This window comes from Macaca mulatta, chromosome 19 (assembly GCF_049350105.2).
Source record: "Macaca mulatta isolate MMU2019108-1 chromosome 19, T2T-MMU8v2.0, whole genome shotgun sequence".
Lineage (NCBI taxonomy): Eukaryota > Metazoa > Chordata > Mammalia > Primates > Cercopithecidae > Macaca > Macaca mulatta.
This window is the reverse complement of record NC_133424.1, coordinates 13,771,628-13,790,837: the sequence shown is the minus strand read 5'-3', so window position 1 is coordinate 13,790,837 and position 19,210 is coordinate 13,771,628. Positions and strand designations below refer to the sequence as shown.

Genomic DNA, 19,210 nt, shown 5'->3' with positions numbered 1-19,210 from the left:
AGTCCAGCCTGTGTGACACCTACTGGATTCCCTTCCTGAGGGTTTCAAAGAGTCCCGGAGATGTCCCTGCGTTTGGCTGTCGCAGTTGTTACTTATACCCCAGATGCCACTGAGTTCCCTGAAGACAATGATTTCCCAGATTTCTTTTGTGTGTGTGTGTGTTTTGTTTTGTTTTTTTGAGACGGAGTCTCGCTCTGTCACCCAGGCTGGAGTGCAGTGGCCTGATCTCACCTCCGCCTCCCGGGTTTACGCCCTTCTCCTGCCTCACCCTCCCGAGTAGCTGGGACTACAGGCGCCCGCCACCACACCCGGCTAATTTTTTGTATTTTTAGTAGAGACGGGGTTTCACCGTGTTAGCCAGGATGGTCTCAGTCTCCTGACCTCGTGATCCTCCCGCCTTGGCCTCCCAAAGTGCTGGGATTACAGGCATGAGTCACCACACCCGGCCGATTCCCCAGATTTCTGAGCCAGGGGCCCCTCCACCTCTTATCCTCAGTGAGTGCCAGGCCTCATTCTGGCGTTCCACAGCTGAGCCAGGCTCTCGGGGTTAAAGAAGGTCAGGAGGGTGTGGGGACAGCAATGGAAGAGTGGTACTAATGGCAGCCCTTTGAGCAGATGCGAGTCTCAGGAGAGCATGACACACTTTGTTTTCACAGTTCAGTTCACTTTCTAAGCACACTGAGCTTCCTTTCCAGCAGGGTAAGGGGCCGCAAGGGGGGACAGATTAACCTCAATCATTCTTCAGATTCTCGAAAGTGGTGCCACCATTCATTGCTGGAGATTGGGAGAAAGTGGGCAGGTCCATCTCGTTCTCTCTGTCTCTGTCTCTCTCTCTCTTCCCTGTCCATCTGTTTCTCCCACCCACCCCCCTGTTCTCTCTGCCCAGAAGAATCTGGTTTTGTTTTTGTTTTGTTTTGTTTTTGTTTTTGAGATGGAGTCTCTTTCTGTTTCCCAGGCTGGAGTGCAGTGGCTCAATCTCAGCTCACCACTGCAGCCTCCGCCTCCCGGGTTCAAGCAATTCTCCTGCCTCAGCCTCCCGAGTAGTTGGGATTACAGGTATGCGCCACCACGCCCAGCTAATTTTTGTGTTTTTACTAGAGACAGGGTTTCACCATGTTGGCCAGGCTGGTCCCTATCCTCTTGCAAGCCCCCGACCCCAGGCATTGAGGGCAGAGCCAACCACCTGCCTGAATCAATTAGCATATTAAACGTAAGCCCAGTTAGCATATCCAAATAGCAGCCCGCAGTGACATTCTAACTTCTGCGGAGAGCTCACAGCAAGGGCGTTCTACACTGGGCTGCCCACATACGAATCCGTGGACAGTACTCTAGGATTGCAAGGTGAAGAGAGACTATGTGTGGAGGTCGGGAATGGTGCTGAATGCTCTACAGTGCACAGGACAGACCCCGCCACAGAGAATGTTTACCAAAGGCATGAGGATGAGAGCGGGGAGGGAGACAGCCTTGGGCAGCCCCACCTGGGAACATGAACCATTCGTGGGTGACTCTTGCCCACTTGCAGAGACACCTCCTATTCCTGACAGTCCCAGTGTTAATATAATTATTCTGTACTTGAGGCTGGGTGCAGTGGCTCACACCTGTAATCCCAGTGCTTTGGGAGGCCAAGGCAGGAGGACTGCTTGAGGCCACAAGTTTGAGATCAGCCTGGGCAACATAATGAGACCCCAGGACTACAAAAAAAGAAACATTTTCAGCCAGGCGGGATGGCTCACGCCTGTAATCCCAGCATTTTGGGAGGCCGAGGGGGGCGGATCACTTGAGGTCAGGAGTTGAAGACTAGCCTGGCCAACATGGTGAAACCCCATCTCTACTAAAAATGCAAAAAATTAGCCAGGCACAGTGGCATGTGCCTGTAATCCCAGCTACTTGGGAGGCCGAGGCAAGAGAATCACTTGAACCTGGGAGGCGGAGGTTGCCGTGAGCCAAGATCGTGCCATTGCACTCCAGCCTGGGCGATAGAGTGAGATTCTGTCCCAAAAATAATTAATTAATTAATTAATTTTCATTATCCAGGCATGATGGTATGTGCCTGTAGTCCCAGCTACTCAGGAGACTGAGGCAGGAGGATCACTTGAGCCCAGGAGTTGGAGGCTGCAGCGAGCTATGATCATACCACACTCCAGCCTGGACAACAGAGCAAACCCTGTCTCTCAAAAATGGGGAGACACCAGCCATATTGGATTAGGGTCCTAGGGACCTCATTTAACCTTCATTATGTCCTTCAAGGCTCTATCTCCAAATATAGTCACACTGTAGGTTAAAGCTTCAATATGTGAATTTGGGGTGGGACTCAGTTCAGTTACCACAGCAGGCATTTTCTTTTTCTCCATGAGAAACTTTTTTTTTTTTTTTTTGAGACAGGGTCTCACTCTGTCTCGCAGGCTGGAGTGCAGTGGCACAATCACAGCTCACTACAGCCTGCACCTCCCAGGCTAAGTGATCCTCCCACCTCAGCCTCCCAGGCAGCTGGGACTACAGGTGCACACCATCACACCCAGCTAATTTTTTTTTTTTTTAAAAGACAGGGTCTCCCTATGTTGCTCAGGCTGATAAAGTAACTTTTAATAGGAAATGTCATGTTTTCTTCTTTCTCTGTCTCTGAGAAGGGGCCACAGAGACCGAGGGCACCTCACTTGGCTATAGTAGACAGTAAACATAGCCACGAATTCCAGCTGCTCCCCATGAGGGAAGAAAAACTGTTATAGGTTGATGTCAAGAGCCAGGTACAGAGATTCAGTGGCTCATGCCTGGAATCCCAGAACTTCAGGAGGCTGAGGCACGAGGATCATTTGAAGTCAGGAATTTAAGACCAGCCTGGGCAACATAGCAAGACAAAAAAAAAAAAATTAAGATTAGCCAAATGTGGTGGCTCACTCTTGTAGTCTCAGCTATGCAAGAGGCTGAGGAGGCCAGGCGTGGTATATCACTCCTGTAATCCCAGCACTTTGGAAGGCTGAGGCAGGTGGATCACCTGAGGTCAGGAGTTGGAAACCAGCCTGGCCAACATGGTGAAATCCCATCTCTATTAAAAATACAAAATTAGCTGGGTGTGGTGGCACATGCCTGTAATCCCAGCTACTCGGGAGGCTGACACAGGAGAATCGCTCGAACCCGGGAGGTAGAGGCTGCAGTGAGCCAAGATCATGCCACTGCACTCCAGCCTGAGAAAGACAGAGCAAGACTCTGTCTCAGAAAAAAAAAAAAGAAAAAAAGAGCGCACCCATAGAACCAGCTACTCAAGAGGCTGACGTGGGTGGATTGCCTGAACCCAGGAGCTCGAGGCTTCGGTGAACAAGGATAGTGCCACAGGCTGGGCAACAGAGCAAGACCCTGTCAATCGATCGATCAATCGATCGATCGATGATAGATAAAAAAAAATTTTTTTTTTAATAAGCTGGGTGCAGTGGCTCATGCCTGTAATCACAGCACTTTGGGAGGCTGAGGCAGGCAGATCACCTGAGGTCAGGAGTTCGAGACCAGCCTGGCCAACATGGTGAAACCCTGTCTCTACAAAAATATAAAAATAGCCAGGCATGATGGCAGATGCCTGTAATCCCAGCTACTCGGGAGGCTGAGGTGGGAGAATCTCTTGAACCTGGGAGGTGGAGGTTGCAGTGAGCCGAGATCGTGCCATTGCACTCCAGCCTGAGTGAGAGCGAGACTCCATCTCAAAAATAATAATAAATGCTCTGGCCCCAAAGTGGCACATTACATGGTGCACACTCTATTAGCAAGAACTCATCACATGGCCCTACCAACCACAGGAGGAACCCTCTCCTGTACTCAGGAGGGCCAGGAAACACCGGCAGAGAGCTTTAGTGACCACCATGACTGGGGTGAGGGACCAGGGATTGGCTGTAGGCCAAGGGCACGTCCATGGCATTGGAGACTTGGGAAAAGATCTCCTCTGGGCCACGCACGGTGGCTCTCATCTGTAATTCCAGCACTTTGGGAGGCTGAGGTGGGAGGATCGCTTGAGCCCATGAGGTCGAGACTGCAGTGAGCAATGATTGCGCCATGGCACTCCAGCCTGGGCGACAGAACAAAACCCTGTCTCAAAAATCAAAATAAAACCAAAACCAAAACCTCCTCTGTTGGGGATGCTCCAGGGCGTCCGTCCCAGCCTTGGACAGATGGGTCACTGCAACAATAATCCTACAGCAGACAGTGTCCCAAGGCTGCACGCACATTACTTTGATCATCAAACAACCAGGTAACAGCCGGGCATGGTTGGTGCGCGCCTGTAGTCCCACCTACTCAGGAGGCTGAAGCAGGATAATCTCTTGAACCTGGGAGGTGGAGGGTGCAGTGAGCCAAGATCACGTCACTGTGATCTTTTTAACAGAGAGACACTGTTAAAAAAAAAAAAAAAAAAAAGAGAAAAGAAAAAACAGACCAGGCGCAGTAGCTCATGCCTGTAATCCCAGCACTTTGGGAGGCTGAGGAGGGTGGATCATCTGAGGTCAGGAGTTTGAGATGAGCCTGGCCAACATGGTGAAACCCCGTCTCTAGTAAAAATACAAAATTAGTCAGGCATGGTGGCGCACACCTGTAATCCCAGCTACTCGGGAGGCTGAGGCAGGAGAATCGCTTGAACCCAGGAGGCAGAGGTTGCAGTGAACTGAGATTGTGCCATTGCACTCCAGCCTGGGCAACAAGAGTGAAACTCCATCTCAAAAAAAAAAAAACCAGGTGAGGCAAGTACTCTTGCTATTGTCTCCATTTCACAGATGGAGAAACTGAAGCACTAAGTGGTAGAGTAACCTAAGTCACGCAGCTGATAACTGGGAGACAAGATTGGGACCCAAGTTGCCCAGCTGTTCTCCATGTTGGGCTGTCTCCTGCACAGCTGCTTCACGGTCCTGGCCCCATCGAGAACCAGAGCCCACATTGCAGCAGCACTGGCCAGGGCCTCCTCTGGGCCAGGCCCTCAGGGAACTGGAGACCCCACAGAGACCAGAAAGATTGGGGTCTCGTTCTCGGGAGCCTCTGGCTTTGCAGCTGACCCAGAGTCCAGCTGACACCCAGGCAGACAGTCAGGGTCTGTCTGCACCCCCATTGCAGGAGGAGCGGACAAACAGCAAATGGACGCTGAGCTGCGGAAGGAGATGATGGCGATTTGGCCCAACCTGTCCCAGAAGACGCTAGACCTGCTGGTCACACCTCACAAGTGTAAGAGCCAAGCCCAGCCCTGGGATCCGATCCATCAGGACAGATGGAGGGGGAGGGAAAGAGGAGGCCTGGGGAGAGTGTCGGCCCCGGCTGGTATACACAGGGACCCAGGACAAGGGCCCTAAGGAGGCCTGCCCATGGTGAGCTCGCCCTGTGTGTGCCCCCAGCCACGGACCTCACCGTGGGGAAGATCTACGCGGCCATGATGATCATGGAGTACTACCGGCAGAGCAAGGCCAAGAAGCTACAGGCCATGCGCGAGGAGCAGGTGCGCTGTTCGCCGCTCTGGGGACATATGGGCTAGGGACAGTGGCTTGCATGTCACCATGGGAACCAACTGGAATATGAGGGTGGCAAAGCCCCAGGGCAGGTCCCTGAAAAGTAGGGACTAGGCCGGGCCCGGTGACTCAGGCCTGTAATCCCAGCATTTTGGGAGGCCGAGGCGGGCAGATCACCTGAGGTCAGGAATTCGAGATCAGCCTCAACATGGAGAAAGCCCGTCTCTACTAAAAATACAAAACTAGCCGGGCATGGTGGTGCATGCCTGTAATCCCAGGTACTCGGGAGGCTGAGGCAGGAGAATTGCTTGAACCTGGGAGGCAGAGGTTGCGGTGAGCCGAGATCGTGCCATTGCACTCCAGTCTGGGCAACAAGAGCGAAACTCTGTCTCAAAAAAAAGAAAAAAAGTAGGGGCTGGGCACGGCAGCTCACACCTGTAATCTCAGTGCTTTAAGAGGCCAGGGCAGAGGGATCGTTTGAGGCCAGTAGTTTGAGACCACTCTGGGCAACACAGTGAGACTCCATCTCTACAAAATAAAACATTAGCAAGGCATGGTGGTGCACACCTGTAGTCCCAGCTATTTAGGAGGCCAAGATGGGAGGATCACTTGAGGCCAGGAGTGGGAGACCAGCCTGGGCAACATAGAAAGACCCATATCTCTACAAAAAACAAAATTAGCTGCATGTGGCGGCATGCACCTGTGGTCCCAGCTACTTGGGAGGCTGAGGCAGGAGAATCACTTGAACCTGGGAGGTGGAGGTTGCAGCGAGCCAAGATCACACCACTGCACTCCAGCCTAGGTGATAGAGCAAGACTCTATCTCAAAAAAAAAAAAAAAAGTTCTTGCCAAAGACACATAATGTAGATTCATTCAGCTGCTCCACCAACACTTACTGAGTACCTACTGTGTGCAGGGTGCTGTTCTCAGTCCTCAGGGGCTCACCCATGGACAAAACAGGCCAGAGTCCCTGCCCTCAGGGAGCAGATATTCCAAGGGGGGAAATGCCAATGGTAGCAAATGACTGAATCGTGCGGCATCCAGCAAAGAGAAGGAAGTGTCATGGGGGAAGGTGGAGAAGAATCCAGAAGATAGGAGTACCCAGGGGAGGAGGGGATGCAATGGGAAATGGGTAGTTGGGGAACCTCCCTGAGACGGTGAAATGTAAGCAAAGGCTTGAAGGAAAAGGGGAGAGAGAGGGAGCTAAGCAATACCTGGAAGGGTGTTCAAGGCAGAGGGAACAGCCAGTGCAAAGGCTCTAAGGCTGGACTGTGCCTAGGTTGTTTGGGGAACAGCAAAGAGGCCAGTGTGACGGAAAAGAGCAGGGAGGAGACAAGGGCAAGGAGGTGGTAGGGCAGATCCTTCAGGGTCATGGGAGCTGCAGGAAGGACCCTGGCTTTTACCCCAAGTGAAGTGGGAGCCATGGAGGGTTCTAAGCAAAGGAGAGATCAGACCCGACTCAGGTGCTCATGGGCACCCTCTGGTGGCTCTTGTGGAACAGTGGGGTTGAAGGTAGGAGCGGGAGACCTCGGAGAAGGTGCCTGCAGTGGGAGATGAGGAGGCGGGACCAGGCTGGGGCTGTGACTTGGGTGGAGGAGTGAGAAGTGGTCCAGTTCTGTGTGGAATTGGAAGGAAGGGTCTAGATGGACGAGATCTGAGTGTGTGTGTGTGTGTGTGTCTTGTGTGTGTGTGTGTGTGTGTGTATCTTGTGTGTGTATACTGGGGATGTCGCAATGCCTTCTGGGTACCACCATCCCACCACCCTGCCCTTGTCCACACACTACTCTCTGCTCCCTTCCCCAGGACCGGACACCCCTCATGTTCCAGCGCATGGAGCCCCCGTCCCCAACGCAGGAAGGGGGACCTGGCCAGAACGCCCTCCCCTCCGCCCAACTGGACCCAGGAGGAGCCCTGTGAGTGTCGCCCCTACTAGGGAGGTGGAGTGCAGGGGTGTCACGGTCTCCACGTTCTGGAAGCCGCCTAAGCACCCACTGCTACCCCGGCCTCTGTCCCCCATGCAGGATGGCTCACGAAAGCGGCCTCAAGGAGAGCCCGTCCTGGGTGACCCAGCGTGCCCAGGAGATGTTCCAGAAGACGGGCACGTGGAGCCCGGAACGAGGTCCCCCCACCGACATGCCCAACAGCCAGCCTAACTCTCAGGTGCCTCTGTCCCCCAACTCCCCAACGGCTCCCAGGGCCCGGGTGGTTCAGGAGGAAGGGATCTGGGCCCCCCCCCCCACACACACACCTGCAGCTCCCTCCATCTGCAGACACCAGGGATCTGGAGGTCAGGCCCCAGGGCTCATCCAGCTTCGCCATCTGCTCCGCAGTCCGTGGAGATGCGAGAGATGGGCAGAGATGGCTACTCCGACAGCGAGCACTACCTCCCCATGGAAGGCCAGGGCCGGGCCGCCTCCATGCCCCGCCTCCCTGCAGAGAACCAGGTGAGGGCTATCACCACTGCCCTGGGGCTGGACCCCTAACTCTGCACCAGGTGGGGCCGGGCCCCCCGCAACAAGCAGCCCAGTGCATCCCATCCCTGGCGGACTCAGGCCTGGGTAGAGACTCCTTGGGCCTCTGAAGCAGTCTGCAGGCCCCACCCACCACCTGGCCACACCTGGAGCACCTGCAGACCCTCCTCCCTCACAGAGGATGGAGAGGAAAGTGCTCCCCTGGGGCAGAGGGCAGTGGCCACTGCAAAATGGTCTCTGGCTGCCCTGGTTGGAGGTTGCAGACAGGGGAGGTTGTGGAAGATTAGTGGGTGCAGCAGGGTTCAACAGGGCCAGGTGACACCTGCCGCGAAGATCACCCCTACACAAACACACACACGTGCTCAGCATGCATGCACACACACGTGCAGCTGTGCACCTACTCAGATGCTTGCATACACACACACATGCGTGTGCACGTGGGCATATACACACTGCACATGTCCTCACACATGCACACATGTACGAGCACACGTGTCTGTATATGGGAACTTGACAGGTCCTAGGATGAAGTAGCAGAGTCTGGGGTGGGTCTGGGGGCAGCTGGGTTCCTATTTTCTGTCTGGTCTCTGTGGGGGTCACTGGGGGAGACAGGGGTGTGTGCTTGATGTGTGTCTGTGTGTGGCCGCTTCACCCAGCTGCCAGGCCCACCTGCAGATGATCTAGTTGCCCTGGACTCGTGGGACAGAGGGCCCAGAGGCATAGCTGGCTGCCCCCCCGGCCTGAGCAGCGGCGGCCCATGCACACAGCCGGCCTCTGGAGGAGAACAGGGCGTGGCTTCAAGAGCCTGGCCCGGGCGCGTGGCATGTGTGGCTGTGGCGAGCTTTCTGTGTGCTGTGTGTGGCGTCTGCACGGGGCAGGAGGCTGTGCTGTGCCTGGCTGGACCAGGGTCACCTGAGGGCCTGGCCTCTGGCTGCTGGGAACATGGGTTGGAGAGCACCCAGTGTGCATGCTGCTGCCCCCTCAGGACCGAGCTGCTGGGCCCCAGGAGGGGGTTGGGACAAGCCCAGCTGACGGCCACCACGTGGAAGCTTTGAGCATCAGCTGGAGCCAGGGGTTGGGGTATGCATCGCATGAGGCAGAGCCCAGGGCCAGGGGCTCGAGGCTGCGCCATCCCGTCTTTCGGTCCCATGCCTCTGCCATCTGTCTGTCTGTGTCTCCTGTCTGTCTCCTCTGTACCCATGGGAATGGAGGACATCCAGCCCTGGGGGCCCAGGACACCCACCCGCCAGGACTTTAACTTTTCTTTTCCTTCCTGCCTTCTCCCTCCGATTTCTCTTGATGCCAGTGCCACCCCCCTCCCTGGCTTCTTCTCCATGTACCGCCTCCTCACTCTCCCTCTTGCCTTTTATATTTATTTTCTTCTTTCTGTTTTTTCTGTGTGCACCATCCCATGGGGCTGTGACAGAGGAGAAGGGGCCGGCCACGTGGGAATAACCTCAGTGTATGTACCGCGCCTGCCCAGCGCCCAGCAGGGCTCCGGCCCCCTCTTCCTCCCCACCCCCCCTCCAGGGAGTCCCGTCATCTCTCACCCTCACCCTCAGACCCCACCCTTTCTTTGCCAATCTCACCCTCTCCCCCATGGAGCCCAATCCTTGTGTGTGGTGTCCTGTGTGTGCCCCCCACCCATACGCCCCGGTGGGCGGGGCCATCCCCATCCTCACTCCTCCCACCTTTTCTTCAGGGCCCCCTACGCCAGAGGACGCGGGCTCTCCAAGAGCCTGGCCCACCCTGCACCTCTTTCTGGGGGGCTTCTTCCCCTAACACCACCACCAACCCGTGGTCCTGCAGCTCCTACCTGGAGCCACCAGTGCTCAGCTGGGCTGGACCTTGGGAGGTGGACATCTGCCCCATCTCCCTCCTTCCCTCCTCTGCCTGCTGCAGAGAAACCTGTGTCAGGGCTTGACCCAGGGGTGCAGCACCCGGGAAAAGAGTGGGCCCCCAGAGCCTCAGGTGCCTGGGTATCCCCCACCCCCACCCAGAGCTCCCTAGCGTGGGCCTCACCAGAAGGACTCAGACTTGCGGGGGCAGCGAGCACAGCCCCGTTAGCCGGGAGGACCTGGAGCTGCCCTGCCGGGCACCTGGTCCTGAGCCCATAGGTCAGCCAGCCACAGAGTCGGAGGCTTCTCACCTTCCCAGGAGAGCAAGCTGGGGCAGGGATGAGGGCAGCAGTCAGGGCTCCCAGGTTTGCACCCTGGATGTATGAGGGCAGGGCTTCCCTCTGGCCAGCCTGAGCCTGCCCAACCCTGGCTGGGCCCCAGGGGCTGGAGGATGAGGGTCAGATCTTTCTGGTCAGAACCCAGGATGGGCTCAAAAGGAGCAGTCTTGTCTCTGAGGGACAGAGGAGTCCTCACGTTCCACCCTCAGAGGCCTGGCCACACTCAGAGCCCTGAATGATCAGGGGGAGCCAAGGCCCCACGGCACCCCCTGGCCCCTGCCCCAGGATGGTCACACTCCAGTCATCAGAGGCCGCCGCCAGGCTGTTGCGATGGGGCAGGAAGGACCGGGACCACTTGGTGCTAGCTGCTGACCCCAGCCCACTGGCCTGTCCCCCTCCCAGACCATCTCAGACACCAGCCCCATGAAGCGTTCAGCCTCCGTGCTGGGCCCCAAGGCCCGACGCCTGGATGACTACTCACTGGAGCGGGTCCCACCCGAGGAGAACCAGCGGCACCACCAGCGGCGCCGCGACCGCAGCCACCGCACCTCTGAGCGCTCCCTGGGCCGCTACACCGACGTGGACACAGGTGGGCACCGACATGGACACAGATGGGCAGCCCCGTGGGGCTCAGGGACAAGCGGAACAGAGGAGAGGGGAGGAGAAGGCAGGGCGGGGGAGACACTGAGGAAGGAGAAAGGGAAAGGCCTCCTTGGAGAGGGGACAGAGGGGGCCAGGCAGCGGCTGCAGGAACCTGGGTACGGCCCCGTCCCCCCGACCCACTGACCTGCCTTGGTCTAGGGGATCTCTAGGGCCCTACACCCTCCGGGTGGCCTCCTGTGTGTGCATCTGCACCACTTGTCCCTCACGACCACCTGTCTGTCCCACCCTCGCCCGGCCCAGGCTTGGGGACAGACCTGAGCATGACCACTCAATCCGGGGACCTGCCGTCGAAGGAGCGGGACCAGGAGCGGGGCCGGCCCAAGGATCGGAAGCATAGACAGCACCACCACCACCACCACCACCACCACCCCCCGCCCCCTGACAAGGACCGCTATGCCCAGGAACGGCCAGACCACGGCCGGGCGCGGGCCCGGGACCAGCGCTGGTCCCGCTCGCCCAGCGAGGGCCGAGAGCACATGGTGCACCGGCAGGTGGGTGCGGCTGCAAGTGACCCCAGGCTGGGCTCACGGGTGGGGAGGCGGGGAGGAGAGAAGGGGACCCCCTACCCTACAGCCACTCTGGGCAAAGGTCCCCCGATCCCGGCTGTGACCACCTCCCATCCTGCCCCCAAGCCACAGGGGTGCCCGGCGGCCGGAGCAGACACGGCTCCCGGCCACATCAGCTGCCCATGCTGTCCCCCCAACACCCCCGCCCACCCGCCGCCCCCTCCCCGCCGCCCGCAGCTGCTTCCTCCTCGGTTGTGGATCACATTTGAGTTCTGGGCCCGCAGCCCGACCTTTCGCTTTCCTTTAACCCGGCTTCCGTTTTTGTTTCGATTATAATTTGTCTTCTGGACGCCTGTGAGTAATTTTTGAAACTTCTGCTATTTTTAACCCCGAAACTTACAAAACTCCATTTCTCATTTCTCTTTTCACTTTGTTGTGTTGGTTTTCGACTCCTCCCCTCCCTCCTTGTCTCACTCCCCCTCCTCCCCTCCCTCCTCCCTGTGGCTGTTGCTTTTTTCCATTCAAATGTCCTGTGTGTCCCCCCCCTCCTCCTCCTCCCCCCCCTCCTCCTCCCTCCCCTCCCGGCCCTTCTCCCTTGGCTCCCCTCTCTTCCTCCCAATCCTGTGTCTCCTTTGATTTTGTTGTATCTTTTTTTTTGATTTCCTTTGTTTCAATTTTCGTGTAGGGCAGTAGTTCCGTAAGTGGAAGCCCAGCCCCCTCAACATCTGGTACCAGCACTCCGCGGCGGGGCCGCCGCCAGCTCCCCCAGACCCCCTCCACCCCCCGGCCACACGTGTCCTATTCCCCTGTGATCCGTAAGGCCGGCGGCTCGGGTCCCCCGCAGCAGCAGCAGCAGGCGGTGGCCAGGCCGGGCCGGGCGGCCACCAGCGGCCCTCGGAGGTACCCAGGCCCCACGGCCGAGCCTCTGGCGGGAGATCGGCCGCCCACGGGGGGCCACAGCAGCGGCCGCTCGCCCAGGATGGAGCGGCGGGTCCCAGGCCCGGCCCGGAGCGAGTCCCCAAGGGCCTGTCGCCACGGTGGGGCCCGGTGGCCGGCATCCGGCCCGCACGTGTCCGAAGGGCCCCCGGGTCCCCGGCACCACGGCTACTATCGGGGCTCCGACTACGACGAGGCCGACGGCCCGGGCAGCGGGGGCGGCGGGGAGGCCATGGCCGGGGCCTACGACGCGCCACCCCCAGCACGACACGCGTCCTCGGGCGCCACCGGGCGCTCGCCCAGGACTCCCCGGGCCTCGGGCCCGGCCTGCGCCTCGCCTTCCCGGCACGGCCGGCGACTCCCCAACGGCTACTACCCGGCGCACGGACTGGCCAGGCCCCGCGGGCCGGGCTCCAGGAAGGGCCTGCACGAACCCTACAGCGAGAGCGACGACGATTGGTGCTAAGCCCGGGCGAGGTGGCGCCCGCCCGGCCCCCCACGCACCCCACGCACACCCCCCACCCGAGGAGCCGCGCAGAGGCCGCGGGGGCCCAGCATAGAGGGCCCGGGAGAGGGCCAGCCGGGAGACCCCAGACTCTGGAGAGGCCAGGGCTGGGCCACAAGGGTGTCCCGCAGAGACCCTCGGCCAGAAGAGACCCTCCTGGGCAGCCACGGCGCCCCCCACCCAGCCCCGATCCCCCCCACCTACGACGGGCTCTCGGGTGGGAGGCAGGGGGCAGACAAACCACACCGCCAAGGGATTTGAATTAACTCAGCCATTTTTGGAGAACTTTGGGGAACATGGAAAAAAACAAAAAAACAAAAAAACATTTTTAAAAGAAAAACGGGGAGAAAAAAAATAGCTTCTATTGATGAGTTTTATCATCTCAATTGAATCTTTCCTTTCCCTGATGAACGAGAGCTGGTGGCCGAGTGCGGCAAAGAAGCCGGAAGGAACCGGAACCCCAGCGCCCAGCACCCATCACCAGACACACTCATATCCACACACGTTCTCAGACACACACAGGAGTGCTTGCCGGTTATACCAAACCCTACTATTACTGCCTGCAGAAATCAATTAAAAAAAAATAATAACAATAAACAATTTTAAAAAGGACAAAAAAATTAATGATTGAGAAAAGAGGCATTTTTTTCTGACATTTGGTCCTGCTTGAAATAACAAAAGAAGAAAAAAAAAAACCCACCATGACCACCGATTCCTTTGCTTCTTTTTTCCTTTTTTCCTACCTTGTTTGAAAACCGTGGGCTTGGGACTGTGAATTATTGCATGACATTCAAAAAGAAAAAAAAAAATAAAAAAAGTTGAATCAAAGGGTTTTTGGATGGGAGTGGTCTTTATCCCTTAGCTAGGTGCTGCCTGGGTGGGTCTCTCTTGGGGAATCATACAAAGAGGCACTTTGTTAGCTCCTAGAAGCAGTGTTTGAAAGCGACAAAGAGGCCAGGCATTGTTGTGCACGCCTGTAATCCCAGCACTTTGGGAGGCCGAGGCAAATGGATCACTTGAAGTCAAGAGTTCGAGACCAACCCGGCCAACATGGCAAAACCCCATCTCTACTAAAAAAAAAAAAAAAAAAAATTAGCCACGCGTGGTTGCACACACCTGTAATCCCAGCTACTCCAGAGGCTGAGGCACGAGAATCACCTGAGCCTGAGAGGCGGAGGTTAACAGTGAGCCAAGATCCCACCACTGCACTCCAGCCTGAGTGACAGAGTGAGACTCTGTCTTTAAAAAAAAAAAAAAAAAAGGCCGGGCGCGGTGGCTCACGCCTATAATCCCAGCACTTTGGGAGGCCGAGGTGGGTGGATCACATGAAGTCAGGAGTTCACAACCAGCCTGGTCAACATAGTGAAACCCCGTCTTTACTAAAAACACAAAAATTAGCCAGGCATGGTGGTGGGCGCCTGTAATCCCAACTACTTGGGAGGCTGAAGCAGGAGAATAATTTGAACCTGGGAGGCAGAGGTTTCAGCGAGCCCAGACCGCGCCATTGCACTCCAGCCTGGGCAACAAGAGCTAAATTCCGTTTCAGAAAAAAAAGAAAGTGGCGAAGACGGAGGAAACTGCAGCTCTCCGGTCCCTGGCTATTTGCAATGTCTGGGTAATTGTCCCAGTGACACAGAGAGCAATGCAAGCTTCTCCTGTCACGGGCCCCAGTGGAATGAGCTGGCTGAGTTGGGAGCTCAGGAAAGCAAAAAACCGAAGATCCTATCCAGGTCCTTGGCAGCTGTCCTTGCTGGGGTGCAGGGCAGTGCACCCCGCCCTCCATGCACAGGTTCCCAGTTCTCCCAAAGCTTAGGTCTCAACTGAGAGCAGCCATCCTGGGCCAGGCGAGGTGGCTCAAGCCTGTAATGCAGCACTTGGGGAGTCCAAGGCGGGCAGATTGCTTGAAGCCAGAAGTTAGAGACCAGCCTGGCTAACATGTGAAACCCCGTCTCTACTAAAAATACAAAAATTAGCCAGGCATGGTGGCGGGCGCCTGTAATCCCAGCTACTCGAGAGGCTGAGGCAGGAGAATCACTTGAACCCAGGAGGCAGAGGTTGCAGTGAGCCAAGATCATGCCATTGCACTCCAGCCTGGGCAACAGAGCAAGACTCTGTCTCAGATAATAATAGTTTGGTCTTGTGGACACCCCCACCCCAAAGTGTTTCAGCCATCCTCAGAGTCCAAGACTCCTTTGAGAACTTCTGTTCTCAGAACAGTACCTGACCCATAGCAAGCTATTATTGACTATCACCATTACTACTGTAGCATTAAGGCAAACATTTTGAACAGGTCTTGTTCCAGACAACAGGCCCTGCGTGAGCTTACCTCAGGCAAGAAATCTGCAGACTCCAGATGGCAAGACAGGTATAAGTCCTTCTAAAATAATGGTAAGCCAAGTGTGGTGGCACGCACCTGTAGTTCCAGCTATTCAGGAGGCTGAGGCAGGAGGATCACTTGAGCCCACGGAGGTCAAGACCAGCTATGATCACACCTGTGAATAACCATTGCACTCCAGCCTGGGTGATGTAGAAAGATCTCATCTCTAAAAAAAATTAAAAGTAAAAATAAATAAATAAAATAATGACATCTAGGAAAAGATCAGTCCAACAAGAAGTCAAAGTTTTGAGGCTGAGTGCGGTGGCTGACTCTTGTAATCTCAACACTTTGGGAGGATCGCTTGAGGCTGGTAGTTCAAGACCAGCTGGGCAACATAGCAAGACCCTGTCACTAAAAAAAAAAAAAGGTGTTTTGTTTTTTTTTTTAAGGCTGGGCACAATGGCTCACACCTGTAATCCCAGCACTTTGGCAGGCCAAGGCAGTAAAATCACCAAGTCAGGAGTTTGAGACCAGCCTGGCCAACATAGTGAAACCCCATCTCTACTAAAAATACAAAAATTAGCTGGGTGTGGTGGTGCATGCCTATATTCCCAGCTACTCGGGAGGCTGAGGCAGGAGAATCGCTTGAACCTGGGAGGCAGAGGTTGTAGTGAGCTGAGATTACATCACTGCACTCCATCCTGGGCGACAGAGTGAGACTCCGTCTCAAAAAAAAAAATAATAATTTTTTTTAATGGAAGGGAGGGAGCCTGGCAACCTGCAACCAACACAGGCTTCTAAACAAGCTGCCCGTCCAAAGCAGAGTTGGCCTCTGGTCCCCCTCCCATGGTGTTGGGGTTGAGTGTGTCCAGGAGCCACTGGAGAAAGCCAGGGTTCGTGCAATTCCTTCTGCTGCCAATGAGGCTGCAGTCATCTGTCCCCGCAGGAATGAAGTTCACCACCGAAGCCCGCCATAAGCCCTGAACTCAAAGGCCAAGTCTATGCCCAAGTGCTAAGAGGTGGTCCGAGGCCTCCACAGTCCACATCATCAGGCTGGAGTGTTAGTTGCCCAGGAGACACAGGGGATGAGGAAGAGGAGGGGAGCTTGGCTTAGTCCCAGGTCTCACATCCCCTCAGGCCATTGTTTGAGCCTCATCACCTGGAAGGCTGAAAGGGCATGATTGTCATAGAAATGCCCTGAGGTTCAAAAGCCCAAGCATCGGCTGGGCTGGGTGGCTCATGCCTGTAACCCCAGCACTTTGGGAGGTCAAGGTGGGTGGATTGCTTGAGCTCAGGAGTTCGAGACCAGCCTGGGCAACATGGCGAGACCCTGTCTCTACTAAAAATGAAAAATAGCAGAGTGTGGTGGTACATGCCTGTGGTCCCAGCTACTGGAGAGGCTGAGGCTGGAGGATCACTTGAGCCCAGGAGTTCGAGACCAGCCTGGGTGACATGGTGAAACCCCATCTCTACAAAAAATACAAAAATTGGCTGGGAGTGGTGGCTCAAGCCTGTAATCCCAGCACTTCAGGAGGCTGAGGCGGGCAGATCACCTGAGGTCGGGAGTTCGAGACCAGCCTGACCAACATGGAGAAACCCCGTCTCTACTAAAAATACAAAATTAGCCAGGCGTAGTGGCGCATGCCTATAATCCCAGCTACTTGGGAGGCTGAGGCAGGAGAATCACTTGAATCCAGGAGGTGGAGGTTGCAGTGAGCCAAGATCATGCCATTGCACTCCAGCCTGGGCAACAAAAGCGAAACTCTGTCTCAAACAATAAATAAATACATAATATAAAAATTAGCCTGGCATTGCGGTGCATGCCTGTGGTCTCAGCTACTTGGGAGGCTGAGGTGGGAGAATCAAAGGAACCCAGGAGATCAAGGCAGCAGTGACCTATGATCACGCCACTGCACTCCAGCCTAGGTGACAGAGAAAAATCCTGTTTCAAAAAGAAAAAAACAGAGAGAGAGAGGGAGACAGAGAGTTATTTTAGAAAGGTTGTTTATGTAGACTTATCTTGGGACTATCTGTAGTGAGAGGAGTCGCTCTGCTCTCCCTGGTAAGGAGATGGGGGGACACCTCCACAGAGGGAAATTTATGTCACCTTCTTTTTTTTTTTTTTGAGACGGAGTCTCGCTCTGTCGCCCAGGCTGGAGTGCAGTGGCCGGATCTCAGCTCACTGCAAGCTCCGCCTCCCGGGTTCACGCCATTTTCCTGCCTCAGCCTCCCAAGTAGCTGGGACTACAGGCGCCGCCACCTCGCCCGGCTAGTTTTTTGTATTTTTTAGTAGAGACGGGGTTTCACCATGTTAGCCAGGATGGTCTCGATCTCCTGACCTCATGATCCGCCCACCTCGGCCTCCCAAAGTGCTGGGATTACAGGTTTAAGCCACCACGCCCAGACAATTTTTTGTATTTTTAGTAGAGACAAGGTTTCACCATGTTGGCCAGGCTGGTCTCAAACTCCTGATCTCAGGTGATCCATCCACCTTGGCCTCCCAAAATGCTGGATTATAGGCGTGAGCTACTGTGCCTGGCCATCTACTGATTTTCTATTGCATTCAGCTCAGAATAATTATTATGCTACAGTTGATAGCTAGCTAGCTAGATGATAGATAGATAGATAGATAGATAGATAGATAGATAGATAGATAGATTGATTTTTTTTTTTTTTTTTTTTTGAGACAGGGTCTTGGTCTGTTCCCAGGCTGGAGTGCAGTGGTGCAATCTCAGCTCTCTGCAACCTCAGCCTCGCAGCCTCAAGCCATCCTCCTACCTCAGCCTCCCAAGTAGCTGGGACCACAGGTGGATGCCACCACATGCCTGGTGAATTTTTTGTATTTTTGGTAGAGATGGGGTTTTGCCACATTGCCCAGGCTAGTCTCAAACTCCTGAGCTCAAATGATCCACTCACCTCGGCCTCCCAGAGTGCTGGATTACAAGCGTGAGGCACTGTGCCCAGTCTCTAAGTGATATATTTTTAAGGGTAACGTATCCTGATCCCCTTCAGCTGCCATCAGAGAACTGGGGTGGGGACATGGAACGGTCACATCACCCGGCTGGAGGACTTGTGAGACAGCCATGACTGTGCGGGGGCCCCAGCCAGAGCACCTCAGGAGGCTGAGGCAGGAGAATCGCTTGAACCTGGGAGGTAGAGGTTGTTGCAGTGAGCCAAGATCATGCCACTGCACTCCAGCCTGGGTGACACGGCAAGACTCCGTCTCAAAAAAAAAAAAAAACTGCAGAGGGGAAGAAAATGGATGGCTTTTTAAAAAATTAAAGAAGTTGCCGGGCATGGTGGCTCATGCCTGTAATCCCAGCACTTTGGGAGGCCGAGGCGGGTGGATCACGACGTCAGGAGTTCAAGACCAGCCCGGCCGAGGTGGTGAAACCCCCGTCTCTACTAAAAACACAAAAATTAGCTGGGTGTGGTGTTGGGTGCTTGTAATCCCAGGTATTCGGGAGGCTGTGGCAGAGAATTGCTTGAACCCGCAAGGCGGAGGTTGCAGTGAGCCGAGATCGTACCACTGCATTCCAGCCTGGGTGAGAGAGGGAGACACCATCTTAAAAAAAGAAAAAAAAACAAAATTAAAGAAGTCAGATGTGGTAGCATGTACCTGAAGTCCCAGCTAAGGCTAAGGCGAGAGGATCACTTGAGCCCAGGAGTTTGAGAGCAGACTGGGCAACCTAGCAAGACCCCATCTCAAAAAAGAAAATTAAAGAAATAGGAGTTGGGCCAGGCACAGTGGCTCATGCCTGTAATCCCAGCACTTTGGGAGGCCGAGGTGGGTGGATCACCTGAAGTCAGGAGTTCAAGACCAGCCTGGACAACATGATGAAACCCCGTCTCTACTAATAATACAAAAATCAGCCGGGTGTGGTGGTGGGCACCTGTAATCCCAGCTATTCAGGAGGCTGAGGCAGGAGAATTGGCTTGAACCTGGGAAGCAGAGGTTGTAGTGAACCAAGATCGTGCCACCGCACTCCAACCTGGGAGACAGAGGGAAACTCCGTCTCAAAAAAATAAAATAAAATAAAAAATTAAAGAAATAGGAGTTGTGGCCGGGCGCGGTGGCTCAAGCCTGTAATCCCAGCACTTTGGGAGGCCGAGACGGGTGGATCACGAGGTCAGGAGATCGAGACCATCCTGGCTAACACAGTGA

At 55.3% G+C, this 19,210-nt stretch overlaps 1 protein-coding gene and 2 long non-coding RNA genes across 7 annotated transcripts in view; 1 reads left to right on the top strand and 2 right to left on the bottom strand.

The window, feature by feature from the left end:
* Window positions 1-13,068, top strand: part of CACNA1A (calcium voltage-gated channel subunit alpha1 A) — a 307,938-nt gene extending 294,870 nt beyond the window's left edge. For all 3 annotated transcript variants that reach the window (XM_028839313.2, XM_077977500.1, XM_077977501.1), the window contains 9 exons: window positions 5,086-5,193; window positions 5,361-5,461; window positions 7,275-7,384; window positions 7,493-7,631; window positions 7,802-7,915; window positions 9,369-9,404; window positions 10,521-10,707; window positions 11,022-11,272; window positions 11,973-13,068. In XM_028839313.2, coding sequence (XP_028695146.2) covers window positions 5,086-5,193; window positions 5,361-5,461; window positions 7,275-7,384; window positions 7,493-7,631; window positions 7,802-7,915; window positions 9,369-9,404; window positions 10,521-10,707; window positions 11,022-11,272; window positions 11,973-12,689 — 1,763 coding nt within the window. In that variant the 3' untranslated portion in view covers window positions 12,690-13,068. The remainder of the gene's footprint in view (window positions 1-5,085; window positions 5,194-5,360; window positions 5,462-7,274; window positions 7,385-7,492; window positions 7,632-7,801; window positions 7,916-9,368; window positions 9,405-10,520; window positions 10,708-11,021; window positions 11,273-11,972) is intronic.
* LOC144336689 (uncharacterized) overlaps window positions 1-19,210 on the bottom strand; it is a 53,967-nt gene that overhangs the window by 3,480 nt on the left and 31,277 nt on the right. For 2 of the 3 annotated variants that reach the window (XR_013409008.1, XR_013409009.1), the window contains 2 exons: window positions 14,722-15,271; window positions 14,145-14,654 (listed from right to left, as the gene is read on the bottom strand). This is a non-coding gene — a long non-coding RNA (uncharacterized LOC144336689). Of the gene's footprint in view, window positions 1-14,144; window positions 14,655-14,721; window positions 15,272-19,210 lie in introns of those variants that run through there. The other variant, XR_013409010.1, reaches the window with a different exon arrangement.
* On the bottom strand, window positions 9,233-13,820 carry LOC144336752 (uncharacterized). The gene is made up of 2 exons (XR_013409076.1): window positions 11,738-13,820; window positions 9,233-9,453 (listed from the first exon to the last, which is right to left on the bottom strand). It is a non-coding gene; the product is annotated as an uncharacterized LOC144336752 (long non-coding RNA).